This window comes from Nomascus leucogenys, chromosome 22a (assembly GCF_006542625.1).
Source record: "Nomascus leucogenys isolate Asia chromosome 22a, Asia_NLE_v1, whole genome shotgun sequence".
Taxonomy (NCBI): Eukaryota; Metazoa; Chordata; class Mammalia; order Primates; family Hylobatidae; genus Nomascus; species Nomascus leucogenys.
The window spans coordinates 55,592,555-55,612,735 of NC_044402.1; the positions used below are offsets into that span (position 1 = coordinate 55,592,555).

The 20,181-nt window shown below is 57.6% G+C and overlaps 1 protein-coding gene across 2 annotated transcripts; it reads right to left on the bottom strand.

The window, feature by feature from the left end:
* Positions 1 to 260: 260 nt before the first annotated feature.
* SPDEF (SAM pointed domain containing ETS transcription factor) lies at positions 261 to 18,818 on the bottom strand. Of its 2 annotated transcripts, XM_003278818.4 has the most exons (6): positions 18,414 to 18,814; positions 6,500 to 6,964; positions 3,452 to 3,649; positions 1,987 to 2,034; positions 1,722 to 1,868; positions 261 to 918 (listed from the first exon to the last, which is right to left on the bottom strand). In XM_003278818.4, exons 2-6 carry the CDS (start codon positions 6,933 to 6,935, stop codon positions 740 to 742), a joined length of 1,008 nt encoding a protein of 335 aa, XP_003278866.1. In that variant the 5' UTR covers positions 6,936 to 6,964; positions 18,414 to 18,814; the 3' UTR covers positions 261 to 739. The 2 variants fall into 2 exon arrangements, with proteins under 2 accessions (XP_003278866.1, XP_003278867.1); XM_003278819.4 differs by lacking the exon at positions 1,987 to 2,034 and having other exon boundaries at positions 18,414 to 18,818.
* Positions 18,819 to 20,181: the final 1,363 nt, after the last annotated feature.

The window sequence follows — 20,181 nt, forward strand, 5'->3', positions numbered from 1 at the left end:
GACCTTGCCACCTGCCTGTCAGCCCGAAGGGCGATAGGGAAGATGAGGTGGCTGTTCTAACCCCTCCTTGACTTTGAAGCCTCACTGTCTCTCTCCCAGAAGCATCTACCAATCAATTATCCCTTGCCCTTTAGGCTCAGCCCAAAGCCACCTCCTCCAGAAAACCTCCCTTGACTACTCCAGGCCCTGTGACCACAACCACATTTGACTATTGATGACCTCGGGGCTGTGCCATTCACTGCGCAGACACTAGGGACATGTCAGTTCTCTAGTATCTTTATTATCCATTCCCGAGGGCACTTCTGGCTCCCCAACTCAGGGGTGCAGATGTCTCCCTGCACCATGCCAGGTGTGGTGCAGAATGGGAGGCAGGGGAATGGAGCAGAGAGAGCCTTGGACTGCCTGTGGCCTTTGTCGAGTCACTGCCCTTCTGTAGGCTCTGCTCTGGAAATGCTGGGGTCAGAGGCAGGTGGAGGGTTCCTTTGTTGGGGAGCAGCCCTGGCTCCCTCTGTCCTCCAGGGGAGCAGCTGGGCCTGAGGAGGAAGCACCCCTGCCCCGAAGGCCCCAGAGGGCCCATATCCCCCCGGGGAGCAGTGGGCGGCCCCTCCCTGACCTTGGGCTCTGGAAGGTCAGAGCAGCAGAGCAGACTGCCCATTTTCCCCCAGCTCAGAGCCTGGCTGAGGCAGGACAGGCAGGAGGGAGGCCCCTGAGGGCGGGTTTCAGGCTCTGGGCCAGGCACTCAGATGGGGTGCACGAACTGGTAGACGAGGCGCTGGGAGATGTCTGGCTTCCGGATGATGCCCTTCTTGTAATACTGGCGGATGGAGCGGCTCAGCTTGTCGTAGTTCATGGCGGGACGGTTCTTGCGGATGCCCCACAGCCGGGCCACCTGGGCTGAGTCCTCAATTTTGAAGATGCCTGGAAGAGCAGGAGGGCCCAGAGACAGCCAGCAGTATGAGTGAGGTGGCAGGAAGGAGAAAGACGCAGACCACCAGGTCAGCCTCGTGGCGAACCAAGGGACCCCATGCAGAGGCCTCCCTCTGCTCGGGTGGGGCGGGGTGTGGGGGCCCGAATGCCTACTCCCAAGGTGTAGTTGCGGTGAGGGTTAAAGAGACGTGTGCAAAGCAGGTGCCACAGGCCCCAGTGAATGGCGGAGAATACTCTGGAATCACAAACCTCCCGGTACAGGTGAGCCTGTGTAGCTTAGTGGTTTCCCTGGGGCCCTGCGGGCCTGGCCCTTGCCAACCCCTGCTTCTGTGTGGGGTTTGCATGACCTAATGCAAAGTCCTGTGTGGCTCCCAGCAGTGCCCACGGCTCACTTGGCAAGAGCACCCCTCCTCCATTACAGGTGTCTCTGTAGTTCCCAAGCCTGAAACGACCTCTTTGCTATTCTCAGGCAGTTCGGCCCGTGCAGCCCTCTCTGGCAGGATTAATTAATATGAGATGGTGGAGGGAGAGTGGATTTGGAGCTTGTTCCAGGCGCTGTGCAGTACTAAAGCTCCCAAGTGAGACAGAGTCTAGCAGGAGACATATGTGGACACAAATTGCACACAGACCCCCAGGGCTGTCCCATGAGAGCTGCATATTTGGCATCTGGGACAAAGGTGGGGATCAGCTTCACCCCTCTGCCCCGCCCCCGCCCCCATGCACCGTGCCTGGCAGGAGACCCCACAACCTCCATGCTTGCTGGGCCTGCAGCGCCCCTTGGGCACCCTGCTCACCCTTCTCCTTGTTGAGCCACCTAATGAAGCGGCCATAGCTGTGGGGCTTGAGTAGCAGCTCCTTGAGGAATTGCCACAGGTGGATGGGCTGCCCGGAGCATGATGAGTCCACCTCGCTGTCGGTCCAGCTCTCCTCACTGGTTAAGGCTGGGTGGCCAGGGAGGGTGGCGGTGAATGGGAAGGGGAGGCCAGTCCCTGCTTCAGTGGCACCCACCCCTCCACCCCACCGGAGCCCCCGCCCCCACCCTGCCGCTGCCTGGCTCACCGCAGCAGTGAATCGCCCCAGGTGAAGTCCGCTCTTTCATCCAGGCCGCTGCAGGGCAAGGAGACGGGGTTGGGGACCCAGGAGAGGCCCCGAGGGGGAAGGGGGGGAGGCATTTGGGTGGGACTGTGGGGCCACAGGAGCCCCTCTGTGGCTGGGGGTTGCCCCTGTGGCTCCCTGCCTCCTGCCAACCTGGGGAGGCAAGCTGGTTACAAGAAGCTGCTTCCTGGAAGAAAATTCAGGATTTCAGAGCTAAGAGGGGCCGTAAAGGGCTTGCATGCATCCCCTTGTTCAGATGAGGACATCTGACATGGGGGCTTGCCTGGGCTGGGGCAGGGCACTGGTCTCTGACAGGGTCCTACGAGTGGGTCCTGTTTCTTACTCCTTGGCACCACCTCCTCCAAAGCACCTGGCCCTGTGCAGGCAGCAGTGGGTGCCCACTGAGATCGAGACAATTTAGACACTCAGGGGCTGACACGCAGCCATTAGAAATTTAGGGCAGGCTGGGTGTGGAGGCTCATGCCTGTAGTCCCAGCACTTCAGGAGGCCGAGGTGGGTGGATTGCTCAAGCCCAGGAGTTTGAGACCAGCCTGGCCAACATGGTGAAAACCCGTCTCTACCAAAAAATACAAAAATTAGCAGGGTGTGGTGGTGCACCGGTAGACTCAGCTACTCAGGAGATTGGGGTGGGAGGATCCAATGAAACTGGGAAGTCAAGGCTATAGTGAGCTGTGACTGTGCCACTGCACTCCAGCCTGGGCAACAGAGTGAGACCCTGTCTCAAAAAATGAAAACTAAAATTAAAACAGGGCCGCTGTGTACATGGACAGGAGCAATACCCAAGACATACTGTGGTGTGCAGAGCAGTGTAATACTCTGCTACTATTTATGTCAAAAAAAAAAAAAAAAGAATAAAAGAACTGCATACATGTATATGTGCTCAAATATTCATAGACTTTCCCTGGAGAGATACTCAAGAAACTGGTAACAGTGGTTCCCTCTAGGGAGGGGGTTGGAAGCTGGGGGTCGGGAGCGGGAGGGGGAAACTGTTCATGGTACACTACTTTTCACTGTGGTCTATTTTATAGCATGCACATTTATTACTTCTTTAATAAAAAAACAAAGAAAACAAAGAAAAACAAACAAAATTTTAAAAGGAAAAAGGACTTCCTAGTATCCACAGTTGTCCCCAGCTCTGACATCCTGCATCCTCACAGTCTGACTTCTACCTTTTAACCTCCCAGGTGCTCTGTCCCAAAGCTCTGGGGCCTTGACCAGGGCTGGGAGTGGGTTGGGGTGAGGAGTGCACCAGGATCCAGGAGGCAGCTGAAACTGGGGCTGAGATTCAGAGCCGAGTCCAGCTGGGGGCCAAGGGGCTGCTGCCCCAGCAGAGGGCAACCTCCTAGCCAGCATCCTGTCCCTGGCGTGAAGCCTGGGAGGGGCTGCTCCCAGCCATGCCACATCCTACCTGACTTCCAGATGTCCAGGTGGGCGTGCAGCACATCCCCGCCCAGGGGCGAGCGCTGGCGGAACTGCTCCTCCGACATGGCGCACAGCTCCTTGCCCGCCAGCTCCTGGAAGGCCTTGCCCACGGGGGGCAGCCGATATTGGTGCTCTGTCCACAGGAGCCACTTCTGCACATTGCTGGGGCTCCAGTCCACGGGATCTGGGCAAGAGGCATCCCCTCAGCTCAGGGGCGGCCTGAGAGCACCACCCTGCTGTGATGGGGCACCCACAAGAACCTGTGGCCTGAGACCGTGTGCTCCTGGGGATGGGGCTAAGTCAGCCCCAGACAGGCCCCTGAGGGCCCCTGTGGAAGTGGGTACCCAAGAAGAGAGTGGGGCGAGAGGAAGGAACCAGGGCCCTAAAAAATGAACTTGGTTCAGGGCAGCGTAACCTGGTGCATCTGTACTGCCCGCCTCACCCAGGGCTTGAGTCCTCCCAGATCCCTCCAGCCTCTCCAAAGGACCTTTCGAGGGAGCCTCAGCCCTGGAGGGACAGTGACACTCTACCAGAAACACCTGGGTTTCTCCATCAGCTACTTCTTGCCTTTCCCAAACCCCTCAAGGAACAAGAGAAACACCTACCTGGGAATTAGTCTTAGAACCCCACCATTCTCTCCAGCCCCTGTATCTCACAGATGAGGAAACTGAGGCACAGGGCACTCCATCCCCTTGTCCTCCACGGAATAAAGGGCTAGACGCACAGGAGCTGCTCCAGGCACATGTGTTGAATAAGTAAATGGCAGGGCACAGGGTGGCATGGGGCGGGCACAGGCTCCAGAGGCCAGGAGGGGAGCCTTTGGCTAGGTCCTAGATGTCCCCCTGGGGTACTGCTCTGGGGTGAGCCTCATAGGCCTGTGCGGGGGATAGGCTGGTGGGCATGGTCACAATGGGGCCTCCAAGTGAACACTGTGGTCCAGTCAGTGTCCCAGCTGGGTGACCTGCAGGCTGGGCTGTCCCCACTTAATAAGCCCATTTTCCTCCCCAATGTCAAAGCCATTTGTCTCTGTTCCCATTGTTGAGGGAGCAGGGCCCTCCCCTCCCTAGCCCTTGGGTGGGGAGGAGATCTGTGGGAGAACTCCTGGAGTCGGCCTGGCATGGGCATTGGGAAACTTGGGGCATTGGCAGGAGCAGCTTCAAATGCGGACATCAACGGGGCAGCTTTGGGGGTAGGGGCCGGGCCTGAGGGATGCGTGAAGACCCCTGCTTCCCAGGGAAATCTGCACAGAGTTGAATGCTGCAGCACCAGGGCCTGAAGACGAGGGACATGGGTCAGGCCTGCCTGAAGCTGGAGAGGCGACAGCAGGACAGAGGACTAGATACTCAGCAGCCCCGCCACCCACAGCATCAGCTCCATAATAACACCTTCCAGGTCTGGCTACAGACACATGTATGCCAGGCCCTGGGAGGTCCTCTCCTCATCGGGGCCTTCTGTCCCACCAGAACAGTGACACATTTCTCTATTTATTTGTGATCTGTTTCCAAACAGTGACACATTTCTATTTGTGATCTGTTTCCCTCACTATCATGTCAGCCCTACGAACACAGGGGCTGTGTTGTGTTCACCACTCAATTCCCCAGTCCTAGAATAAGGCTTGGCATATCAGGAACTGCTTTTTGGCCCAGAGAGGTAGCTCATGCCTGTAATCCCAGCACTTTGGGAGGCCAAGGCGGACGGATCTTCTGAGGTCAGAAGTTCGAGACCAGCCTGGCCAACAAGGTGAAAACTCCGTCTCTACTAAAAATACAAAAATTAGCTGGGTGTGGTGGTGGACACCTGTAATCCCAGCTACTCAGGAGGCTGAGGCAGGAGAATCACTTGAACCCAGAGGCGGAGGTTGCAGTGAACTGAAATTACACCACTGCACTCCAGCCTCGGCGATAGAGTGAGAACCTGTCAAAAAAAAAAAAAAAAAAGAAGAAGAGCCTGGGTGTGGTTGCTCACGCCTGTAATCCCAGCACTTTGGGAGGCCGAGGCGGGCAGATCACGAGGTCAGGAGATCGAGACCATCCTGGCTAACACAGTGAAACTCCGTCTCTACTAAAAATACAAAAATTAGCTGGGCGTGGTGGCGGACGCCTGTAGTCCCAGCTACTCGGGAGGCTGAGGCAGGAGAATGCTGTGAACCTGGGAGGCGGAGCTTGCAGTGAGTGAGCCGAGATTGCATCACTGCACTCCAGCCTGGGCAACAGAGCAAGACTCCATCTCAAAAAAAAAAAAAAAAAAAAAAAAAAGAAGAAGAAAAAGCAATGTTTCTTGTTGAACAACTGTTTATTGAGCATCAATTATATTCAAGGTGCTATCTTAGCATCTGGGGATGGAGTGATGAGCAAAACAAATGAAAATCCCTGCCTTTGTGGAGTGTATATTCTAGTGGAGGACACAGAGAGTGAGCGAGATCAACAGATATGGTGCGGCACTTCCGAGGAGTAAAAGTGCTATGAGAGGAAGCAGGTGAGAACAGCAGGTAGGGATGTGAGCAGAAATTTTTCTTCTTTTTTTTTTTGTTTGTTTTCTTTACCATGTCCTGTGCTCATGGGCAGCAATTTTAATGGAGGGGTCAGGGAAGGCCTCATGCGGATGGTGCCATCTGAGCCAAGACTTGAAGGAAGTGAGCCCCGCAGATCTTTGGGGGAAGAGCGTTCTAGGCTGAAGAAGCAGCAGCGTAGCGAGTGTTGTGGGAACAGCAAACAGGCCAGTGTGGTGGGAGCAGAGTGAATGAGGGGAGAGTGGAGTCCAACAGGAGGTGGGGGGCACAGAGCTTGAATTCATATCATCCAGCGCCTACCAGTGGGGACACTAGGCTGGCATGGTTGGGACACTGGAGATGGATAGAAACCTTCCCGGCCCAGGTTCACAGCTGACTGTGTGTAGAAGTGCCAGCATCCCCAAAGCTGCCCGAGGCTGGGCCAGAGGTGGCCAGAGTCCATCCAGCAGTGCCCCGACCCACCCCAGTGACCTCAGCCTTGCCTGTGACCCCTCTTACGGAAGCAGGCATATGGAGAGGGCTCACCTGCGGTGATGTTGAGCAGCTTGCAGGCAGTCTCGATGTCCTTGAGCACTTCGCCCACCACCATGGACTGCACCTGCTCCAGTGAGTGCTCCTCCAAGGTCAGCCCGCCGGGCACCAAGTCCAGGCTGCCCCCTGGGGCTTGGCTGTCAATGACCGGGCACTGCTCAGGCTCCTCAGGCGGCTCCTCCCGACTGCTGGCCGCAGGGGCCTTGGCTGCCCAGCTGCTGTCCTCAGGGTACAGCATGTCAAAGTAGGAGAGGTAGAAGGCGGACAGGCCCTGCTCGGGCGTGGCAGGTGGACTGGGACTCCAGTCCCGTCTCTCGAGACCCACTGCTCCTGCTGCTACCTTCTCCAAGCCTGTCCGCGACACCGTGTCGGGGGGCAGCAGGAGGTGGCTGGGGGACACACTGCTCAGACCTGGGCTGGCGCTGCCCATGCCGCTGCTGTTTGGGCTGGCGGCTGCGTCTACGGAAATGAAAGAGGACTCAGGTTTGACTGCTTCTCCATCCCTGTAGGGGCCGCTAAGCTGGTTATGGGGATGAGGGGCCCTGTGGAGAGTGGGCTGGGCCTGGGACAGAGTTGGGGGCTTCCGGGTCATTGGGCAGCCAGGACATGGTTGGGCAGACAGGCCTTCTGGCTGGGAAAGACAGTGAGGTGGGAGTGGGTGCAGGACCAGAAATGGATCGCTCCCTCGATCCCCAAGGAAGCCAGGCTGGCTGGGAGCAGCAAAGCTCCACACATGTACTTTGCTTAAAACAGCCTTCTGAGGTTTCTGACCTCATTCAGCCCTCACAATGGAAGGCATGATTGCCCCATTTGGCGGATGAGCAAAATGAGGTGGGAACAAGGGGCCCTCAATGTCCAAATCTTTCCTGACGTAGCAAAGCTTGTTTTTCTTCTGCCTTTGACAAGGATAGGATTGGAAGTGGCAGGCAGAGGCCACCATCGTAAAGGTGGCCATCATCTTCCAGCAGGGGAAAGAAGAGAGGAACAAGGCGGGGTAAAAACCCTCCCCGCACGCCGGGGAGTAGGCCAGCCCTTGTCCTCCCACAGGGCTATCTGGGGGATCTAAGTAAACTCAACACTCTCTAGGTGGCCACTGAGCAAGAGCTCACAGGTGTGCGTCTCCCCATACCCCAGGCTGGGTGCATGGTACCCACCTCCCCTTACCCTCCCTTGGAAGGTGCTGCCCCCAGGGCCCCTTCCAGCTCCCAGTGCTCTCCACGTTCCCCGATGCCTGGAGGAGCATGCGGCCACCCAGAGGCAGTGCCACATGCCAGGCTTTCCAGGGGGAGCCGGGGTGGTGGTGAGATGGGGCAGGGCTCCAGGGAACACCTAAAACCCTTAGCAACTCAGCCACCTGCTCCTCACTGCTGCCCCAAGGCCCTCCAGGGGGAACCATCTGGCCTCAACACAAGCAGTCAGAGGCCTTGCTCCCCACAGGCCGCCCAGGCTTGTTTTTGCCCAGGCCCTTTTCCCCGAACCCCATAGCAGAGTGCACAGTTTGGGTGAGAAGGCGGACTGGAGAGGTACGCAAGCACTGAAACCCCAGGACATTCTGGGATGGCAGTGATGTGGGGGCCTGAGACTTAAGAATACATCAAGACAGGCCCAGTGCAGTAGCTCATGCCTGTAATCCCAGCACTTTGGGAGGCCGAGGCAGGTGGATCACCTGAGGCCAGGAGTTCGAGACCAGCCTGGCCAACATGGTGAAACCCCGTCCCTACTAAAAATACAAAAATTAGCTGGCCAAAGTGGTGAGTACCTGATTCTCCTGTCTCAGCTACTCGGGAGGCTGAGGCAGGAGAATCGCTTGAACCCAGGAGGCGGCTTCAGTGAGCTGAGATCGTGCCACTGCACTCCAGCCTGGGTGAAAGAGCAAAATTCCGTCTCGGAAAAAGAAAATAAAACCACACAAAGAATATATCAAGCCAGAGGCAGAAGATCACCAACAGATATACGCTCCTAATAATATAGAGAACCAGTTAGGGAGGAGGAAAGGAGCAGATAAACCTGTTAAGGGCAAGTTAATTTGTGTCCTTTCTCAAGGGTTATTTATAGTTTCAAGCAGTGGTTCTCAAAATATGCTGTCTGGGCCAGCAGAACCAGCGCCACCTCGGCGCTTGCTAGAAACTTGGATTCTCAGGCAGTTCAGAGCCACTGAATCAGCAGCTCGGGGGGAGACTCTGCAGTCTGGTTTAACTGGCCTCGGGGTGACTCTAGTGCATCTTCAAATCTGAGCATCTTTGCTTTAAAGGCAACTGGCCAGTGGGGGGGGAGGCTTTAATCAAAGCACTGAAGTCCTCTCTAAGGGTGACATTTATGGTGCTCTACTGGGACAGCGGGCAGGGAAGGGGGCTCCCTGATCCATCTCCAGTTACCCTGTGAGACTGACCCGCACAGCCTCTGTATGCAGCTGGCATTTGCTTCTGCAGGTGGGACAAGGGAAAGAACCCAGTTTGGAAGGCACCTCCACTTCGGTAGGGCCACAGCTAGCCCATTCAATTTCACACAACTCAGAAAATGACATCCCTTCCCCCTGGATAGCATAGCTTGATGAATGGAGCCCAGGTAGAATTTCAGCTTCCTCTGCCCACCCTCCTTGTGCAGTGCCCAACCTTCCCAGTGTTACATGGCAGCCCTGCAGCTTCCTGTGGTGGAGAAAATGCCAGCAGGAGGGAAGGGTGTTCCCTTTGATTTCAACTCTCCCATTCAAGGGCTCCTTTAAGTGACAAGGAAGGAAAGGTCAGGATGGGGTGGGGTGGGCAGAGACCAAGGCGGGGCTGGGGATGTGGGGGACAGAGGGCAGACCTGGAATCATTTCAAGTCCTTCTGTGCAAACACTCGTGTGTGCTGTGGGCCCATATTATTTACTCAGGCAGTGCCAACAGCTCACTCTGCCCCTGGGCCCCACCCTGCCCAGTGCCCATGCCCTACCCGCTAGGTGGCTCCACCCCTAGGGACCCCTCCGCAGCCCCCCACCCCTCCTTCATGACCCCCTGCCTGCCTCCTGCCCCGTCCATATCCCCAGAGCCCCCATGCCTGCCACGTTAGGACAGTCTCGGCCAACACCCTGGGCGCCATGCCAGGGAGACAGAAGCTTTTCCAAGAAGCAGAACTCGCTTCCCTTGTGGCCCTCCTGTTTGCTTGGCCTCAGCCACAGGTAGGACGGGAGGCAGCTGCTGTGTTTCGGCATGGTTGTGTAGGGTCGGTGGGGATGAATGGGCAGGGCAGGTGGCAGCTTTTGCCAGGAAGGCATATAATGACACATCCTTGACACGTTTGCTGAGTGCATGTGAAGCCCTCTCATCCATCCCCTTGCCAGGAGAAAGGCAGCACAGGCCTTATTCTCTCTTTTTTTGAGATAGGGTCTTGCTCTGTCGAGTGCAGGGCCGTGATCATGGCTCACTGCAGCCTCAACCTCCTGGGCTCAAGCGATCCTCCTGTTTCAACCTCCCAAGTAGCTGGGACTACAGGTGTGCGCCATCATGACTGGCTAATTTTTTAAATCTGTTGTAGAGACATGGTCTCACTATGTTGCCCAGGCTGGTCTCGAACTCCTGGGCTCAAGTGATCCCCCTGCTTCAGCCTCCCAAACTGCTGGGATTATAGGCACAAGCTACCTCATCTGGCCCAGGTCTTATTCTCATCCCTATTTTGCTAATGGGGAAGTCAAGGTGCAGAGAGGTAAATCCCCAAATCCAGGTCTTCTGACTCCTGGCTCAGGCTCCTTCCCCTTCTACACCCCACATTCCAGCTTGACCTTGCCCTGTACCTAAATGCCAAGGAATCTACTCCCCACCAAGCCTCGGTCCTAGCTCCAACACTTCCCTGATGAAAAATAAGTTAATGGTTAACTGTGTGGCTGGAGGAAAGGTTCGACTGTCCGCAGATCAGGGGTGGTGGGGAATGCTCCGTCCCCAAGGCAGCCCAGGCCTGGAGTAGGGGGGCTTGGCTTACTGGTCAGGGAGCCAGGGCTGGTGTGCCCAACCAGCAACTAGGCATCTCAAGGTCTGGGCTGGCCTCGGGAGGGAATAAGAGAGAACGGCACTGTGAGCCCCTGGCAGTGAGCACCAGTGCCACGTCCAGGCTTTCACCCACATCACCTGCTTTCCTACCCACAGCCAGGGTGACGTGGACTCCAGAGCCCTGCTTTATAGATGCGGACAGTGAGGCTCAGGGAGGCTGTGCAGCTTATCTGGGGTTCTTCCTGGCCAGGCGTGCGTTCTGCTCACTGGACCACATTCTCTCAGAGGCACGTGCTCTGACCAGTCCCATCTTCCTAGGGGATCTGCCCACCCACCAACTGGGCTCCTTGATGCTCTAAAGTCTGTCCCCACCTGTTGGCTCTTCATTCCACCCCACTGTTCATTTCCCTGCAGCACCCTTTCATCAGACACCCCTGTGCTCAAGAATCTCCCATGGCTCCCCATTGCCCCATCCCAGTGGCTGGTGCCTACCTCTGAGTCCACCTCCTATCTAGCCCAGATAATCAGAGCTGGAAGGGGCCATATATTATGTGATTGTTTCATAGAATGGGAACAATGAAGCCCAGAGTGGGGAAGGGATTCATGTGCTTATCAGCAGCAGGGTCCGGACCAGAACCAGGGATTGACATAGTGACCACAAATCCAAGCTCTAACGAGAATGGCATTTCATACCCGCCCCTGTGCTGTGGGCACAACAGGGCTATTTTCTAAGATGCCCTTTCCTTCTCATCACAATTCATCCCAAAGCCCTCCTGCCCCCAGGGAGCCCTCCCTAGTAGCTCCCCCCTGCGACTTCCCAGGCTTGCCTCATCTGTGCCATGCAATTCAGCCCAGGATGAAATCCATCAGTGATGGTCCGCCTTTGGGGACACATGTGCACTGGAAAAGCTGAGGCTCAAAGAGTGGCAGGGAGGTGCCCACAGTCACACAGCACAGCCAGGGCCAGACCAGAGGCCTCCTGACACTCAGGCCACTGCTCTGTAGGCTGAGGGTCCTGGGACGTGCCAGGCATCTGCCATGTCCAGGGTCCTCAGATGGCAGGCCCCAGCATTCCTGCAGCCTTGGCCTGCCAGCCCCATGGGCTGCCGTCTCCTGAGCAATGCCTCCAGCTCCCAAACCTCGAGTTGATCTCTTCTGGATTAAGCCACGTGTCTGGATTAAGGCTCAGCGTGTCCTGGCTCCCTCCTGCTCCAGAGGCCCCGGATCCCACTCCAGACAAAGAAAGTTTGGTAACAGCTGGTGGAGGCCAAGGCCCAGAGACAGGAGCAGATTGGTGGGGTGGCAGCCAGGGGGATTAGCCACCTTGGGCCCCTTCTCTCAGCGCCTTCCATTCCCCCAGGAAGGAAGATTAAGGAAAGAGAGCAGAGGGACCCAAAAGGAGAGATTTAGTGCAGCTTTTCCTGCCACTACCCTGCCTACTCTCACCCCTTGGGGCTAGAAATGTGCCCCTTGAACCCTTTGCCTCCCAGGTTTTCACTCCCACACCCCAACTGGCATCAGCAAAAGATGCCCTCCCTGACAGCTCCAGAACCACAGTTTCCGGGAATGGAGTCACTTGGGAGGCCTTTGCTAAGGACTCAGGTCGCTGTAGGGGTTGGAGCCTGTCTTCCATATCCTGCCTGGTCCCGGCTCTCAGGCCCTACCTCCTGGGGGGATGGTGGTGTGGGGTAAATGTACCCTCACCCCCACCTCAATCCTGAGACCCAATGCCAGACCGCCCAGAGCCCAAGACCCCGGCTTTAGTCCCCATTGAGAAGAGCGCTGAGGGAGTGACAGAGACGGCCACTCTGGCCCTGCTGCTCAGCCCCCAGCCGGCCTCACTGCAGAAGGAAGAGGTCTGATAGGGAACAGACCTCCTCTGGCTTTCCCACGTGGCCTACTGAGCTGTCTGTCAGCCCCTCCCTCCATCCATCCAAGACCCCGGGCCCCCTTAAATGGGCCGGAGTCAGGGGCTGTGGAGGTGGGGCTAGGTCTTGGCCAGGAGCCATGCAGAGTGGGCAGGGGCCACATGGGCCTGCCCCGGTCAGCACCTTGGAGAAAAGCTGGGCTACCCAGGCCGCAGGAAGTCCCAGCCAAAGCCATGACCAGGCCCAGCCACAGTAGCATGTCTGGCTTCTCCGAACACCCTGACCCCCACCCTGCCCCATCCCCTCGGGGCCCCAGCCTCTCTCTTGCCCTGCCGTTCCTCCCACCCCTTCTCTGCTCCTCCAACCCTTCCATAGGGAGGACCTTGCTGCAACCTCACCCTTCAAACTGTTCTTCAAACTAGCTGGACCCAAGAGAAGTGCCAGATCCCTTCCTTACGGCCCTCCATTCACTGCCCAGAGCACCACTTCTGCCCGCTGGACAGACCACCCTGCTGACCAGGAAAGGGGCCCAGGCTGCCACCTCTGGGCCAGCAGCTCCTGCCCTCTCTCAAGCACCCCATTGTGGCCATCTTCAAGCACCTGCTTCCCCAGGGTCTCCAAGGGCAGAAGAAGAGAGCAGGGAGGTGGCTGAGAGAGACCTTGCTGTCTTGGACTCAGCATGAGTAGAGGAGGTGGGTTTCTTCTAGACCTCCGGGCTTTCCCCACCTCCTCTGGGCACAGACCTGTCCAGGCCAACTGTCCCCCTAACTTTTGCAGGAGCCCTGATCTGTGTGAGTTTCACCTTGGAGAGTCAGCCAGTGGGCCCAGGAGCTGGGGTCTGTGGGGGGAAGTACAGGGGAGTGGGTGAGGCTTTGTGGGGTGGGAGGCAGGTGGAAGCAGGGGCGGGACCACGTAGCAGGAGGACGGGGCACAGGAAACCAGAGTGGAGTGCCAGGGGAACCCAGTGATTTTGCTCTTCCCACAGTTCTCACAGGCAGCAGGAACACATCGCATCAGTGAAGCCTCCTCTGTGCCCCGCTGCATGGGCAGCCCGGGTGTCCACACACACCCTCACTGACACTACTTCCAGGGCTTTCTGGGACAGGAGGAAGGTCAAACTGAATAAACTGCTTTGCCGGGGCCTCCCAGCTGGGGCAGCCAGCATTATTCCCACTTGACAGACAAGGGCGCTGTGACCTGCTACGGGGCACCTGTCCATGCGTGAGCGAGCAGGGACTTGAACTCAAGACTTGGCTCCACCCTCCTTTCTGCTGGTGCTGGCAGACCTGGCACCTTCTAGCTCCTGAGGTCGCCCCTGTTGACCTTCCCCTTTGCCTCTGCTCAGGCCACCTGCCAACCCAGCCCCACAGCGGTCGCCTTGGTGGGGTGTGGGTGGCACAGGTGCCCGCAGCCTGGAGGTACAGAGGCCCACCACAGCCCCAAGTGGACCATCATGGTTGAGTTTACTCCAAAGGAGGATGTGGACTGGAAAGAACTGAAGACCTCCACTTCAGGAGATGCGGGTGACGCCCTGCCCTGTTCCCTCCATAGGAGAGATCCTGGGTGAGTCCTTGGTCCCTCCAGCCCTCAGTCCCCTGCTCTGTAGGCCAGGTCATCTCTGAGGAATTTTCTAGCCCGGGCACTGTCTGGATTTTACGATCCATGACCCTCATCTTGCCATCAGCCTGGCTTTGGGGACTTAAAGAAGGATGGTGGGGTCGCAGAGGTGGACACCTGGGGCTCCCCTTGTAAGCAGAGACATACTCCATTTACAGCTGACATTTTTGGCAGGATGAGGGATGTGGCTGTGTGTCCCTCACTGTCCCTGGAGTTGGTGTCCGGAAGCTCTGAAAGACTCAGCCCACCCTTCTGAAGAAGCAGAGCCAGCTTCAGGCTGTCCTGCACCTCACGAGCTGCCCGTCAGGCCTGGCTCCCACCCCAGCAGCAGCGCCTCCCTGCCTCCTCTAGCCAGCAAGGACCCCAGCCCAGACAAACCTGGGGCTTGCAGTGAGTGGTGCTGACAGTGCGGGGACAGAACCCAGTTTCCCACCACAGCAAGTACAATTCCGCTCAACTTTCAGGGCTTCCCAGAAATTGCCATTCACGTCTTCCTTCAGCCCTGGTTGAGCCCATGTGTATATAAATATATTTCACTTCTCAGTGCCCCAGTCAGGCCTCTTAGCCACACCAAGGCTGCCATGCCCCCACCACCTGCACATCTCCGCTTTGCGACGATGCAGCCTGGGTCACATGGCTGACCCTCTCTGGCACAGTCTCGTCCTCACCCCCAAATCGCACGTACACTCCTCCAAGGGCCGGCCATAGCACCTTCCCTCTTCCCTACCCTCCTCCAGCCCCACATACGCCGCACCTCCCAGCTTGCCGCAGGACAGGGGCTGTGAGGTTTCCTGGGTCTCTTGCTCCTCACAGCCCTGCCCAGCAGGGTCACTGAGGGCATGAGAACACATGGATGTCACCGGAGCTCTGCTGTTCCTGCCTGAGGCCCCTTGGCCGATCCTCTCGGCCTCAGCCTCTTCAACAGTGAAATGGGGACTCATAAAGACAGCTGTGTGTCTGGATTCTGAAGTCACCAGGCAGGACAGCTATGTGAGAAGGCTTCACCATCTCCCAAGAGGTGTGTGTCCACAGTGGTGACCGCTGTCTCTATTTGCCGTGTTTCTGCGGCCCCCTCCAGACCCAGCACAGGCCAAGGGAGGCAGAGGCCCTCCACACACCTGATTGTTGATCTGTAAAATCTTGATGGGCTGAAGGGAAAAAGCATTCCTGCGATCAGGCCCTGGAGCACACCTCCAGGCTTGGACAGGGGTGTTAGGACAAAGTGAAGGACTCCAACATCACAGATGAGAAAAGTCCAGAAAGAACTGTCCTGACAGGCTAAGAATAGAAATTGCTTCCAACAAGGTTGAGATGGGTGGGAGTGGGTTATTAAGGGGTTACCAGGACGGGTTCCCACCTGTGAACTGTCAGCAGAGACACATCCCCCTTTTGTCCTGGCACAGAGGGTGGGGTGGGGCAGAAGGAGCTAGGTCCCAGCAGCCCTCAAAGCAACTTGCTGCCCCAGGAGCAGAGAGGCCTGGGCCTTGCCCCACAACCAGTCTTAGGTGCTGGAGCCCCGGGCTGGGCAGTCCCTCCAGCCACGTCTCCCCTGTGCCAGAGCTAGAGGGAGAAGGAGGGGGGTCTTTATCCTGGTGGTGCCCCATCATAATCCTGGGGAGGTCCTGGTCCCATCCGACCCCCAGCACAGTCACACTAAGGTCCCTGGCTGGGGAGGAAGGATGAGCCTCTCCCTCCCCAAGTCTGGAGGCTCCCTTCTACCCACCCCCGACCCTGGCTGCTGAGAGGTGGGAGAGCAGAATCTGGCAGGGGGCGCCTCCCAGGCTGAAAACATGCAAACTAGCCAGGAGAAGGAGCTTGGCATTAAATGTCAGGAAGAGCCCAGGGCAACTCAGCTTGTGCAAAGTTTGCTTTGGGAAGAGTTGTTCCACCTGACAGGCCACTCGCTTGGCTGGGGGCACAGGGTGGAGCATGAACGGGGTGGGGGTGGGGACCAGGGGAGGGTCCCAGACCAGGTTTGATCCCTGAATCTCTGCTCTGGCTCTGGGGCTGGGGCCAGTGACTCGGCCCCCCTCTGAGGCTCAGTTGTCTTGTCTGTTAAATGGGCTGTCAAGAGTATGTCTTAAAGGGGTTGTGGAGATTGAGATTGAGGGTGAATGGAAATCATTTATGATGGGCTGAGTGTACGTGAGGGAGGCCCTGGGCACAGGTGAGGGAGGCCCTGGGCACAGGTGAGGGGATCAGCTGGAGAAGAGAAAAGAGAGAGGGAATGGCGTGAGGAAGCCGGGGAGCAAAGGAAGAAGCAGATGGTGATGGGGAGTAGAGGGAGTGGGCCAGAGAGTGGAGTTTGGGGTGAGCTGAGGATGGTGGTGAGGGAGGCTGGGGCCCTGTCCTGTTCTCTAGCCCATTCCAGGCAGCTGCAGTCTTCACCCACCCTCCCTGCCCTCTAGGAGGAGCCAGAACCTAGAATTCCTGCCCCACCCTCTTCCCCCCCCCCCCACCCGCCACCACCCCCCAACGCCCAGGAGACAGGCTGGCAAATCCAACTCCTACACAGCCTTCAAGGTCCTGCTCCAGGCTGTCTCCTCCATGAAGCCTGCTTTAATAGCCAATAGCCTTGTCTAACCTTCTTGTTTCACAGACAAGGTGTTGCAAGTACAGTGAGGAAAAGTGACCCGCCCACGGTCCCACATGGTGGGACCTCACCTGTTCCTTCTTGCCCTCCACCTAGAGGGTCTTTGTCCCCCTGTCAGCCTAAATTAACTTCCCCGGGTTACACTCAGGCTGCAACAAGTCATTTAGCACAAAACTGCTCTAATGGTTTCAGGGCTATTCACTTTATACTCGCAACAACCTCAGTGCTAAAAAGTGGGTTCTCCCAGTTTTTGCACTTCCTGCCAGCAACACACTTTCTGAGCATTGACTGAGCACCTACTGAGTGCAGCCCTGTTCCCTCAGATTTGGCTGACAGAGAAGCCCTGTCTAATTCAGAGGGTCCTTGTGAAAACCGAAGTGTTTTACAACTGACAGTGTCCAATAAGCAAGTCTGATAGTTTTCAGCTCTGGATCCCCCCACGGGGCCTGGCTCAGAGGAAATGCTTGTACATGCACTGTCAGCCTCTCAAAGGCGAGAGTGGGTCCCCTACGCAGTGAGACCACCTCTTCCACACAGCCCCACCTGCCTGGGAGCTCCGAGGATGCCCCCCACCATTTGTCTGTGAGTTTGGGGTGGTGGGACTCCAAGTTGGGGGTCAAGGACCTCTTGCAGGCTCTGGCCCCTCTTGCAGGTGGGTGGAGGAAAGCTCAGCCCAACTGGCCTGGCTGAACCATGGCCTGGGCCTGCCTGTCTGGTGGGGCGTCTCCTCCCCATCCCTGCCCACCAGCTTGGGCCTGGGGCAGCCCGGACGCCTGTTTGCTTTGTTACTCAGCTGAGCAGCTGGTGATGGGGAGATGCAGCTTTATTGGGGAGGTTGGGGCAGGAAATGAGGCAAGTCCCAGCCCTGGCCGAGGAGGAGGAGAAAGCCCATGGCCGTCATAAAGGACACAGGCTACGCGGGGCTCGTGGCCTGGGTGGGGGCTGCTGGGTGGCCCCAGATGATATGTGAGGTGAGGGATCTCGGCCTGCCCATCCCCAACATGCACACCCATACACACACACACACACACACACACACACACACACACACACACACTTGCACACACACGCACACATGCACACACCTTCACCAGCCTCAGGGGCACCCACTCCCCCGGGCCCTTCAGCTTCCCACCCTGTCATCCCACCACCCACTTCCTCTCTCCACCACAGGAATCTGGCAAATCTTAGGAATGAGCACCTTCGAGGGACTGCTACTGTTGCTTTCCTTGGGTGCCAAGACCAGGACCCAAGGCTCTCAGCTTCCCCCAGTGTCCAAGGGCTCAGAGGGTGTGCTCGGCGGTGACCCCAGCCCCCTGGTTCCTGTGCCCATCCCTGCCCAGCCCAGCTCCTGGGCTCTGGACCTGTCTCCCCTGCCCCGACCTGGACCCAGCCTTAGCCTCAGCCCTGACCCATCAGGCTCCAGTAAGCCCCTGCCCACTGGTGGCCCGGCACCAGGGAGACCCTTTCCTCGGCAGAGCAGCTGGGCTGGCAGCAGCAGCAAAGCTGCTTGTGTTTTGCCAGCCAAGCAGAACTGGTTAGGTCTCAGGGGCCAGGGCTCTGCATTTGCACAGCGGCCTCCCCTCAGGCTGGGCAGACTGGGCTCAGTGTGGGGTACCCCAGGCTTTGCTGGGCAAGGGGGCTCACCCAGCATGTAGAGTTGGCCCAGAGAAGCAGTCTGGGGAGCATGAGGAGGGGCAGGGAATTCTGAGGGTAAAGGGACCCAGGTCACAGGGTCACTGATGACTGGGAGATGAGCTCTGAGCTGGCAAAGTGCACCCCCTCCAAGTCCTGCCTGCAGTGAGCCACCCCCCAGCTGGCAGGGAAAGACCCCATGCCAGGGTACCCCCATCTCCTGTCGGACTCACCTGTTAGCTGCCTGGTGCCCAGGGAGCTGTCTGCTGCAGTGCCAACTTCAGGGGCCGAGAAGAGATGTGGGCAGCTGAGGCCACTGGCGTGTCTCAGCCAGGCATCTGGGGGGCCAGCAGAACCAGGGGCCAGCAGAGCTGGTGGCAGAGGCAGCACTCAGGTTGGCCACCAGGGGCCTGGCCACCCTAAAGGGGTGGCCCTCTGAGGTCTCTGGGCTGCGTGCCTGTAGGGAGTCCCCTACCCCCAGCCCAGGGCTGCCTGCTGGCACCGTGGCAAGGCCCAACCTGAGGGGCTTGCAGGGAGCTGGCAGCAGGCTTGGAGGACTGGGTCTGTGGGGCAGTGTGGACGCAGCAGAGTGCAGGAATGTGCTGGGAGGAAGTCAGACAGCCGCGAGATGAAGAGTTGGCCAGGGCCTGATTTCCCATTATAAGTAATCCTTCCTTATTTACCTGAACAAATACACTCCTTGCTTACCTCAGACCACAGGCAGGCTCCTGGTTAACCCTTGCAGGTCTCCCCCTCCTTGCTGGGGGATCCATGCCCTGACAGCCAGGGGACTCATTCATTCACTCGCTCATTCACTCGTTCATTGGTTGCTGCATAGCCACTCAGCTCACATTACGTGCAAGGCGCCAGAGATACATCGAGTGGGCCCAGGGCTGGGGTTCTAAGATGGATCAGCTGAGGGCCAGGGACAGACAAGTGAGCAGCAGTGGAGATCCAGAGCCACCCATGCCCTGATGGAGGGCTGAGGGGGCACTGAGGGTGGGCACCAACTAGGGAAATCAATGAGGGCTTCCTGGAGGAGGTGCTGTCTGGCTACTCAAGCCAGGGATGGAGAGAGCTTCAGAGAACCCTGGGGAGGGGTCCCGAGGCTTGTGGGCCAACCATGACCTGGTGGGAACTGTGTTCTCTCTGCCCCACAGGGTTCTTATGCAGACCTGTCACACAGTGGCGGTGAGGAAGGACTCCTAGCTCACTTTCCCATGCCTGCAGTCGAGGGCCAGCCAGCAGCAACTTGCTCTCCCATAGCCCCAAAAGGTGATGGCAGGGACACCACACAGGACAGAGGTACCCACCACCAAGCGCTTGCTGCCCCAGCCCCTCCACCTCCATGAGCCCAGTGGGGGCCACAGAGTCCAGCTTTTGGATTTCTCCATGTCCTGCCAGGTGGGCTGAGGGTTGTCCCTGGAGGCTGGGCCTTCCTTTCTCCAAATCATCTCAGAAGTGCTCCACGTACCTGCTACCTCCATTCTGACAGGGGAGAAAGTTCTAGATAATGCTGATTTTTCTCTTGTTTCAGGAGTAACTGTGTAACTGCTGAGAGCAAGAGGATTCTGGGGCTACAGGGGATCCCAAGGCCTTTAGAACTAGCCCCTCACCTTCACCAATACCCACATTCTCCAACGTAAGGTTGCACTTTGCACCCCCAGGGAGCCCTGTACTTGGCTGTTATCGTCACTGGCACCTTGGTTGAGGGTCAGTTATCAGTCACCCCCCAGAGAAGGTTGAGGTAGGACGGAGCGGAGGAAGGGGAGGTAACGCAAGGTCCTGAAATGGTACACTGGACCACTCCTAATCCCCAATGGTCCAGCCCTCCAGGGTCAATAAAGAAAGACACACTACGTTTCCAGGTGGATCTCCTTCCCCTAGAGTGCGTTTTTGTGCCTGCTTCTCTGTTGGCCAGGCCTCCCTCCTCCCCGCTCTCACAGAAGCCTGGCTTATATCACAGCATTATGATGCATTAATAATAATGACCACTGCTTA

What these genes read in the sequence shown, in the direction of transcription:
- SPDEF (XM_003278818.4), bottom strand. Translation starts at nt 6,935, where the DNA reads ATGGGCAGCGCCAGCCCAGGTCTGAGCAGTGTGTCCCCCAGCCACCTC. An exon ending in GCTGCTCAACATCACCGCAG is followed by an intron (nt 3,650 to 6,499) that starts GTGAGCCCTCTC and finishes CCTCTTGCCCAG; the next exon opens with ATCCCGTGGACTGGAGCCCC. An exon ending in TGGGGCGATTCACTGCTGCG is followed by an intron (nt 1,869 to 1,986) that starts GTGAGCCAGGCA and finishes CTGGCCACCCAG; the next exon opens with CCTTAACCAGTGAGGAGAGC.